The sequence below is a fragment of the Chaetura pelagica genome, unplaced genomic scaffold (genome assembly GCF_000747805.2).
Source record: "Chaetura pelagica isolate M959 unplaced genomic scaffold, ChaPel_1.0 scaffold117, whole genome shotgun sequence".
Taxonomy (NCBI): Eukaryota; Metazoa; Chordata; class Aves; order Apodiformes; family Apodidae; genus Chaetura; species Chaetura pelagica.
The window spans coordinates 6166402-6176700 of record NW_009954185.1 but is presented as its reverse complement, the minus strand read 5'-3'; the positions used below and the strand labels follow the sequence as shown (position 1 = coordinate 6176700).

Sequence of the window (10299 nt, the reverse complement as noted above, 5' to 3'; positions counted from 1 at the left end):
ATGTATCAATGACTTCTTCAAACAGCATAGATTCTTCTCCCTCTTTACTGTCTTGTGCAGGCTTTGATTCTTACATGCTGCTCCTCCTGTATTTTATGCAGGTCACTCAGTTGCAGGTGCTCACAGTTGCATACTGCAGAGGATCGTAAACCAGTCATCATCTGCTGAATATCCCAGAACTCTGTTGCTTTTCTCCACCTAAACTTTAGTTGTCTGTCTGTGACCTCTCTATGAAGCAGGTATTTTACCAAAACAAGCTGTTTGCCACACTTTTGAGTCTGAGCTCATTCAGAGCTTCAAATGTTGTGTCCTATTTAAGGCTATGTTACTCAAAGTACTTGGCTGGCTGTTGCTCTTCATTTGGCCTTCAGAATCACAGAATTATTGAGGCTGGGAAAGACCTCTGAGATCAAGTCCAGCCTATGACCTAACACCACCACATCAGCTAGACCATGGCACTAAGTGCCACATCCAGTCTTTCCTTAAACACCACCAGGGATGGGGTGACCCCACCACATTCCTGGGCAGCCCGTTCCAATGTCTGATCACCCTCTGTGTGAGGAAGTGCTTCCTAATATCCAACCTAAACCTCCCCTAGTACAGCTTCAGGTCATGCAGGTAACCTCTCTGTCTACATTGTTTGGATTATGATTATTTGTCTCTTCAGTCTTTTCCCAGCCAATGACACATTAATAGCCTTTAGCTTACACTTGATGTGCATTTCAGGTGAATCAGTTCCCACTTCTGTATGACACAGTGTAACTGCCTGCTGTGAGGGGCGTTTTTCAGCTGGATTAGGAAAGAGGATTTTGAGGAATGCAGGCTGTTCTGTTGCATTTTCTTAGTCTGAATGTTCAGGACTTGCTGTCTTGTCTTCTGCACTGTTTCTTTTGCCCCTTCCTGTCATGCATGTGGTAAAATCTTTGGTGATTAGTAAAGTATTAAGCATTCGATGTTCTAGCATGCCCCAGCCTGAGATGAGAATAGCCTTATTTCTGCTCGATTGCAGTTACTTTGCTTTCTTTTCTCTGTGGCTGCTGAAAACAAAGGAGATTCTGTAAGCAGTGCTGGCTGGCTGTTAGAGAAGGCAGTGATGTCCAAAATGTGCAATAATGCCGACATTCCAACTGCGTGAAGTTGCTTTTTGGGTGAGATTTTGTTTTTAAAAAAGTAATATTTAGGTGTAAATAAGGTTATATCTTTATAACAATTACAACATAGGCTCTTGGTTTCCCCAGTCATTTTAACTGGGACAGTGATGGTGGGGGAATGTCAAGATAATCTTTGCTAACCAGTAGTTGTATCCTCATGCGAAAAGTAGCTCCCATCTGAGGCCAAAGAGCAGAATAGCTCCAGAACTATGAAGAGAATTCAGGTAGGACTGAAAAGCATGACAGAGGCTAATGGCAGAAAGTACAATTAGATAATGAGCACTTAGCAGTTCCTGGTGCATTGGAAAGATGATCTACATTGTTCATGACAAGTCTGGCTTGATTTTTCTTTTCTTTCTTCTCCCCTATTTGCCAAATTGTCACAATCTAATGAACTATCACTCTGTGGCCTGGCTTTAGGACAGCATTTTTAGCCTAGACCTAAAAATTTGTTCTACATGTATCATGAGGCAAACACAGATTACTTTTGCTCTTAAATCTTTTAAAACTCCAAGTGGAGGGATTTTTAGGGGTCGATCTCCATGGTCATTCTCTCAGCAGGTAAGAACTAGTTTCTCTCTAGTGAAAGGCAGCCCTGGCTCCTCCTCTCTCGGAGCTGATTCAGCTCACTGACCTAGCAAGAAGCAAGCATTTTTGCTGCTCTGGCTCTTAGAAATGTGACGGGTGTCAAAGCTGCTTTTGAGGAAGGGGCAGGGATGGACATGGCTGCTTTTAGCAGCAGTAAAGCTGTGCACAGGATTTTCTAGGCAGGAGTTCATCTGCAAGGAACTGATCATAAAATTATTTTATTAATACCACATTGAATAGTCAAAATGAAAGGGATACACACAATACACTTCTCTCCCATTCATTTATTCACATTTTCCATGGAGTTTTGTACGCTTCCTCAGTGTAGAACTAATGAAAACATTGTTACATGACAAATTATGTGAAACTTCAGTATCCACTGAAAAATTCAATAGCAGTTTGAACTCAATTAACAATCATCACATTCAGTGTTTATATTGCCACTTGAAACTGTTTAATGTTGGTTCATTTCTGCACACAGGCACCAGCTACAAAATTTTAGCAAATGCAAATAAGTTGAGGCATTGGAAAGGAAGTCTTTAAGGACATCTTAAAGGTGATAGTGCTGCAAAGGGGGCTGAACTTCTTAATCATAAAGCATTACTTCCTAATTGATTTACATTCTACACCATGTTCATTTGAACTGGAAATTTGTTTAAACTTTCACATCCATCAACCAAAAGGGATTATAGAAACATGCTTTTGTGCTCCAAAAGAGGTTATTTAAAATACATTACAAAAAAAAAAACGCCAAAAAAACCCACAAAACCCTGCATATAGCAATTTAATATTTTAAAATAAAATTCAAACCAACTGTAATAATCTTTCCTACAGATTATTCTGACAATAAAAAGAAGCAGAGATCTTGAATTTCTATTCTAGGGAGGAGAGAGGGAAAGATTTCCAAGCAGCTGAAACTTCAAAATTACAGCAGGAGGAAGAATGCATGGTGCATAAGACACTCCAACACCTATGTACAGCTGAAACAGTGAAGGCATTAACACAAGTTAGGGAGGAAACTTGCATCTTTAACATCAGGTATCTGATATCCAGCTGTTGAATATAGCAAGTATCTACCATGATACAGGAATACTTCATTGAGTTAGAATTCTGATCAAAATTCCTTCCCTAAATAGCACATGCAGCTTTGTTATGAAGGCATTAGTATATTGATTTCTATGCTCTTCACTACATTTTGCTTTTAACCCATTTTGGGCCTTTATTTCTTTGTAATTATCTCTGACTTTTTACTGCATTTATGTATATTAGTTTTGGAACTAGAAACTGAAGCATCATCAAAAATTTGTTTTTATAACAGAACTGGAGAGGGTTTGTGCTTTATAAATCAACACCAACTGTATTATTTATTTCACAGTCCAAATAATTGCAGGGTCATTATGACATCAGTTAAAATCTATTTTGAAGTAGAATTCTTCCCTATTCATACAGTGGCAACTTTCCCAATGTAAAATGTTTAAAATCATACGTTTATGCATATATTTGACTTCTAATTAACATGAAAATCCAATTATATACCTTCCTCCTGGCTTTACTGATAAATACAGACATTGCTAAAGAATTAAGGTGTCTCATCTCAATTAGTTTTTCACACAGCCAATAGAAGATACTGCTTGCTACCATGGATATTGTAAGGTTTAATTTTTCCAACACCACTTATTATTATTCTACTTTTCCTTTCACTCTCTGCTCACCCTCAGTGTGTCCACCCTTGAAAATTCAACAGACCTGCACTGGGACTCAAATTTACCAGCTTTAGAACTGGGCCAAATCCATGTGGGCAAACCCCTGAGGCTGCCTCACTTGGGATGCAAATCATTAAGGAGAGGTAGGAAGTTTCTCTCTCACTTGTATTAGTTGGTCCGCATTTCAGTGGATGAAGAAACATGAGCTTTCTGAAAGGAAACAAACACAAACCCAAGGCCACTGATAAAATCTGTAGGGAGTTGCTTCTACAAACAAATCCACCCACTGCACCCAGCACTTGAACCTACAGACCTTTCTGCACAGAGACAGGTAGAAGACACTGCAGACAAAAGACAAACAAAAAATTAACTGAGCCCTTAGAAACTAAACCTGAGCAACCTTCAGGCAATGTTCTGCTTTTCATTCATACATGATTAACATGCCAGCCTTCAGCTTTTGACCTCTGCTGTAGGTATCAGCAAGACTTTAAAACAAAAAGCATTATTTTGAGGAAAGCTGTCCCTTGCTTTTAATTAAGTACTGAGCCAGATGCAAAAAAAAACCAAACAAAAAAAGGCACCAGTTTATATTTCAAATAGTATTTGAAATTGTATCTCAGCTCCCTTCACACTTGAGAGTTAAAAATACAATTCCTGTGATCTTGGTGTAGCTGAAACGTGAGCAAAGGCCTTTGGTTTGGAACTTAGGTCAAGAGAGCTCTAGCTCCTAAACTGTTTTTCCTCCTTTTATTAAAGACGGGGGGAAAAAAGGCCATAACCTGAACTGTGCAGCAATTGAGGACTAAAGACAGCTGTGGGGAGCAGGTAAGGTGTGCTGCACCTCAGCAAATGGTGCTACTACTTTTTCCCTACCCACAGGATGCCAAGTCCCCTGTGATAATTGTCATGCTGGTTTTTTAAAGAATGGGATTCTTCCTCTGTGCTGCATTAGCCAGAGGCAGGTTGGCATGTTCCTTCCATCTCTCCAAAGCTGGTCAGCAGTTCAAGTTTCCTACTAACATCTAGCTCTTGGACAGTTTCCAGAGCTGGAAGTGAAGCAGAAAAACAATGATCATGGAAGGAGTTTCCAGCAAACAAGATTTGAAAAAGAAAATAATTAAATAACCAACAAGGTCTGATAACATTGAGATGGAAATTGAGAACAGAGTGATTTTCTGATCCACAAATTATTGCAATGTGGTTAATTTTAATACAGCTGAAAACTAAATTAAGGATTAATCCAGTGCTACTTTTGCAACAGAAAGCTTGTCCTGCATTATTTCATGTAATGCAGTAAAAGCACTGTAGTTTTAGCACACAGGAAAAACAATTACTGACACACACACATATTTATGCATGTATTCTTGGTAATGGCCAGAGGCAATACAAAGACCTATAAAAATCCTGAATTTTTTTGTGAAAAGAGCTATCTTCAGAAAAGTACTAGTAGCAAGACAAGTACAGCATTTACAACTCTGCCTCTGCTGGGTTTCATTTTTAGCCCAAGGGACTAGGGAAAAATACCTTAGAGGAACCATAATGGAAGTGCAAGCCTTTGCCTCCAACTTGTCAGAAGCCAGGGAATGCCAGCTGTGGTTGTGGTCCAAGACAAAACAGTCTTCCAGTTGTCTGCTTGTACTATTGCACATCATTAGCTTGTAAGTACAGTAAGAACAGAACTGACAGTTCTTCTCCAAGAAACACTACTGTTGACTACACAAGCAAGTTTTCTTTTAAATATCTGGAGATGCGGTCTCCAGGTTCCAAAAGCACAAGTCTGTAATAATTACAACACAGTACAATATAGAATATCATTGTTGCTGGGTACAGAGTTGTCACTGACAGTTTGAAAAATTAGTCCCACCAAAATCTGGCAGACCAATTAAAATTAAAAATCTGGAGTCTAGAAGCAGTTTCAATGGTAAACTTCCACATCCTCCCTTCTCAAAACAGGAGATTGTTGCATTGCATCAGGCTGCGAAGAAGCTCTGGTACCATTATTTTTGTACTGATTTCAGTCCATTCAGTCAAATTGATTGGTGTTAAAGATACATGCTTTACTTTAAATCAGCGTGAGTTATCCAGAAGAGGTTCTGCATTTAGATACTGAAAAATGAGGGAGCACAGTCCAACACACGTTCTAGTAAAGTTTTTATTAGCTAGCTTTTCCTCACAGAATTGTTCCAGAATTCCTGTAACAGTTCTTAGTATCAGAGTAAAGAGTTTAAATGTTCAGGTGAAGTTATGAAAGAAAATACAGCAGCAGCAATTTGGCAATAATTCCTCAAATCATTGACTGCAACTTATTTAAACCTCTTTTTTCTCCAGTAAGATTTTGTGCAACTCATCTGCATCCTCACTTGTTTTCACCCTTATTAACATAGTGACAGGAACAGCTGGATTCTTCTCATCAATTGGTGGATTAGGAACACAAACTATAAGAACATTGTTTTTTCCGGTTCTTGTACATGGCATCTTGGGTGGAATTAGAACATTCAACAGTATGTTTCCTGCATAAGGGAATGAAAAATTACAGTTAGCAATTTTTCAGCTTTTACTGCAATACAGATGTTAGTATACTTGCTAAATAGGGATGCAAGTATTGTGTTTGGAAGGAAGGCAATTCATAAATGTCATATGTCTTACTCTTCCCTAAGCATCTGCTCATGGCCACTGTTCTCACAGATTTCTTTCCTCATTAGGAATGAGGACATCTCTGAAAATACTGTGTCCTCCTTTTCTAAAGGGAGGAGTGAGGAATTTCAAATTGTAGTAGCAACACACAGGAAAAAGGAAAGGGGACAAGGGAGAAGCAGCAGATGAGGACTCCAGTCACAGCACTTAGTTTATGCTTACGCAAGTTACTCCTTCAGATCATCGAGCACAGTTTATCAGCAGAAGCAGAGTTAGCTTGAACGTGGACAGACATGTTCATCTAAGCTGGACAAACTAAAGCAGAATAAATACTTTGTATCCTCAAATCATACAGCACATCTGATGTGGTCTACCACTGAGTTATTAATAACAGCTCTATCTCAACTTGTTAAATTATGTGGTGAGTTTTGACAGCTTCAGTATTAGCGCTCTATTAAAACAGACAGTTGCAAACAAATCTGCTTCCACGGAAGATGCACACGTTTTGTAAACCTGGTAAATAGTTCAGAACACGGTAGTAGTATTTAGGGAAAAGTCAGTCTTCACCTTCCTTTCCAGTTCAGTTTTTCAACACAGTGAGATTTTAGGAAAGGGTTATAGCACTGTGTGAAGATAGCAAAAAGGAAAGTGTGCATCACTATGACTGCAGCAGCTTCTAGAAACCAATGCTTGGAAACACCAAGCTGAAGTGTCTTAGTGTATGAGCTGAAGAAAAATGAAAGACTTCCTAATACATCACCTCAGATAAAGGTAGAGGGAATATAAATCAACACCATGAAAATCAGCTGAGTGAAAAATCAAGACTTGTGTTAAAGAGTAGGTAACTTGGAAAAATCAAGTTTTTATGTGCTCTATATTCAACATACTCAAATGCCCCTGAAAATGTTGAAAGCACTGACAACTCTGCCATACATCTGCCTTCAGTTTTATGCCCTTGTCTTCACTGAAAGATGTTGATAATGTAGAAGCTTGTAACAGAGGAGGTCCCAATCTTGCCAGGTATTTGAAAACTGTCCCTAGTGGGCCTGCAGAGGCTTCACACAGACTTGCTGAAGTGCATTATAAACTGCAGGTGAGGTAAGATATACCAATGGCCTACAGGGCAGCATGGCTTTAGTCCTCAAGTCTTAAAAACTTCAGTACCTCAAGGTCCCCTGGCTTCCAAAAGCAAATAAATTGTTTGGGGTTGTTTTCTCTTTAATTAGCTGTACGTGTTAGCATTCATCTCAAAAGATGGTCTGAGGAACTATCACACTACAGATTTCTAATTCTGTAAAGTCAATCTACCATTTGTGACCTAACTGAAGTCAGCTAAAACAACAACAGCTGGACTTCAGTGTGCATTTTAAGAGCAGCGCATATAGCAAAATCCTGCATGCCTGCTCTGTGTAACATTCCCCTTTACACTGAGAGGCAACTGGAGTCTGCCCACATGGCCAACTATTTACATATTTAGGAGGAACTACAGACAAATGCATCATGGCACAAAATTCCTCTTCACACCTGATACATGTATTTGGATCTTGAGCCACACTACAAATCCACTCAACAAGTCAGGAATGGATAAAAGCTATTAAAAAGTGGGGAAGGGGAAGAATACCCAAACATATACCATAACCTTGTACTTCCTTGCAACTGCTTCATGAACACTTTTTTGTAATACTCATTAGAGGCATCCAACAGCTTATTTAATAACCTGAAATTCTTCAAAGTATAGAAGTTTTCACTAATTCTGTCTGGTTTGCTGTGTAAGGAAAAAAAAAAATCCTCATGCTTAGCAAGAAATGTCACATCAAGACTTGCCACTCAAAGAAATTTACTTACCTAAATTGGTATCTGCTCGGACTAAGAGTTGAGTTTTTTCATTTCCTGCTGGTTTTAAGTGTAATGTTCCTACACCTTTCTCTTTAAATTCATTATCCTTTTTGTAGAACAGTTTGCACCTGTGGAAAAAAAAACACCACAGAAATTTGTTTGTGCAGGTACGTAGAGATTAAATACAAAGGTATGTCTCAAATACAGACATATCCATGAATGTATACATCTGACTCACAGCCTACAGTTTCATAATCAGGAGTTAACATCTGTGAGTAGCAAAAATGCTTATTCTTCTTGGCTTCATCTTATGTGTGAAAATACACTTTCCAGATCAGAAAGTTAATTATTTCTTCACTATTCTAATAGCATATTACTTTCAGTAAAACATACAGCTACCTGTAAGTCAGGGTCTATATGGAGTAATAACTATAAGCTACTGTTTAAAAAACACTAATTACAAAAAAAGTAAAGAAATTGCTGTATCATTCTGAAGTTATAACAAGACTTCAATGTAAAATTGAGAAACATTGTTTAGGTGAAGCTCTAATAAACCTAATACTTCATAAATTAGCATGTACCTTCCTTCAGATAAGCAAATGACTTGTTGTAGAAGGACAAATTCTGTGCTAAGTGTTAAGTAGACTTGCAATTACTTGGACTACTGAACATGCTTGAAAAAAATGCTGCTAGCAGAGGCTGTCTCATTTTGAACTTCGAAGTACAACATTTCATACACTGCATGTAACAGTCACCATTTTCCACTGAAGAGTCTTGTTTTAGGCTATGCAAATAGCTGAGCACCTGACTGATTTTTCACAAGTACATTATTTCTGTTATACAGATTCTGTTATACAATTTAAGTTTACAAAACCTGATGGAAGACAGAAACAATCTTCATTTCTAAAAAACTGATCACAAGTAGAGCACCAACTAGCCATCGGTGCTGTGTCCAAGATACACAAAGTCTATAATTAACTTTTTTACAAGTGGAACTTCATACTCTATATGACTTCCTAGTAAGCTTTATTAACTAGGAAATAAAAAACATATACCTCATTAATTATGCACTGCAGTGAAGAACAGCAATATACAGGTATAAATTTCATTCTCAAAGTTACAGTTCTATTTACTATTTCAAGTTAAAATCACTTACTTCTTTGAGTAGAAAGCATCATCTTCTTTTATTTCATTAACAATGACTTTTGGTGGCTCTTCTTCCTCCTCTTCTCCTCCTTTAAATAAAAGGTTTTAACACATTCCATATGTTAATGTTGTAAGCATATAATCTAATCTGGAAGGTTTTTTTTGTGTTGTATTAGAGCTAGTTTATGCATGCTATCTTTGACACAGGCATATGTAGCCTTTTAATGATTGCCAAAATATGTTTAAATCAGTGTGGGCTCTGAAGTGGCTTCATTTACAGAAAGAGTTTATTTTCTTTCTGTTCAGCCACGCCCCCTCAAGCAACTATATGCTCATCTTTAATTTAAATGGGATGAAAATACCCACCCACCCCCCAAACAATCAAAACAAAAAAATACAAAGCTTAACAAATGAAAACATTTTGTCAAGGGGCGAGCAGTTATTTCAAAGAACAGTCTCCACAAGTAGGTCCAAGTAAAGCGTAATAAATATATCCAACAGCTAAGATTCATTTGGGAGTAGGGTAATCAATTGCAGAAATGACAGCCAAGAGGTAGTGGAAAGATTATACCTTTCCAGTCCCTCAAATGCTAGAACTCTATCATCTTACTGTACCCAGCTTAGCTAAATAGCAGAGTAAAAACCTTCTGGTAGTGTGGAACTTCACTGGCCTTAGTCTTGTAAGAAAGATGTAGGAAATTGTTCCATATCTTATGCATTTTACTGAGAGAACTTGGGAAAAGCAGCAGGACTGAAACATCCTGCAGGCTCAAAGATTAACGCACCAATTGATTTCAATTTCATCTTTTCAAGTCTTGTATTCAGCTGAAGAATTATGTTCTGTTACAGAAATCTGACAAATACGTATGTTTTGGAATCCACATACCATCTAGTGTTACTTAAGCAGTATGTAAGACTGAGATATTTCCAGATGAGTGGTAGAGTTTTGCAGCTTTTAAATTCAAGAGCTATTATGATCTAGTTCCACATAGTATTGTTTGTTTTTTGCAGTATTCTTTAGTCACATACATTCACACCTTACTATTTAAATACTTAATTTAAATAGAATTTACCTTTGTCGTCACTTTCTGTCTGAGCCTCCAGTACATTGGTGGATACTGCAGTAACAGACTTGGCCTGGTTTGCATCTTTTCCAAACAAACCTGAATTTCCAGGAGAAAATGAGAAGCTACCAAGAGTTCCTGAACCAAGGGAACCCAAACCAGAACTGTCGACACTCT

The 10299-nt window shown here is 38.0% G+C and overlaps 1 protein-coding gene across 1 annotated transcript in view; it reads right to left on the bottom strand.

The window, feature by feature from the left end:
* Window positions 1-5579: 5579 nt before the first annotated feature.
* The window catches only part of NUP50 (nucleoporin 50kDa), a 10669-nt gene continuing 5949 nt past the window's right edge, over window positions 5580-10299 (bottom strand). Inside the window, exons 5-8 of the mRNA XM_010002963.1 lie at window positions 10132-10299; window positions 9069-9147; window positions 7922-8040; window positions 5580-5952 (exon numbers count right to left, since the gene is read on the bottom strand). Coding sequence (XP_010001265.1) covers window positions 5750-5952; window positions 7922-8040; window positions 9069-9147; window positions 10132-10299 — 569 coding nt within the window. The 3' untranslated portion in view covers window positions 5580-5749. The remainder of the gene's footprint in view (window positions 5953-7921; window positions 8041-9068; window positions 9148-10131) is intronic.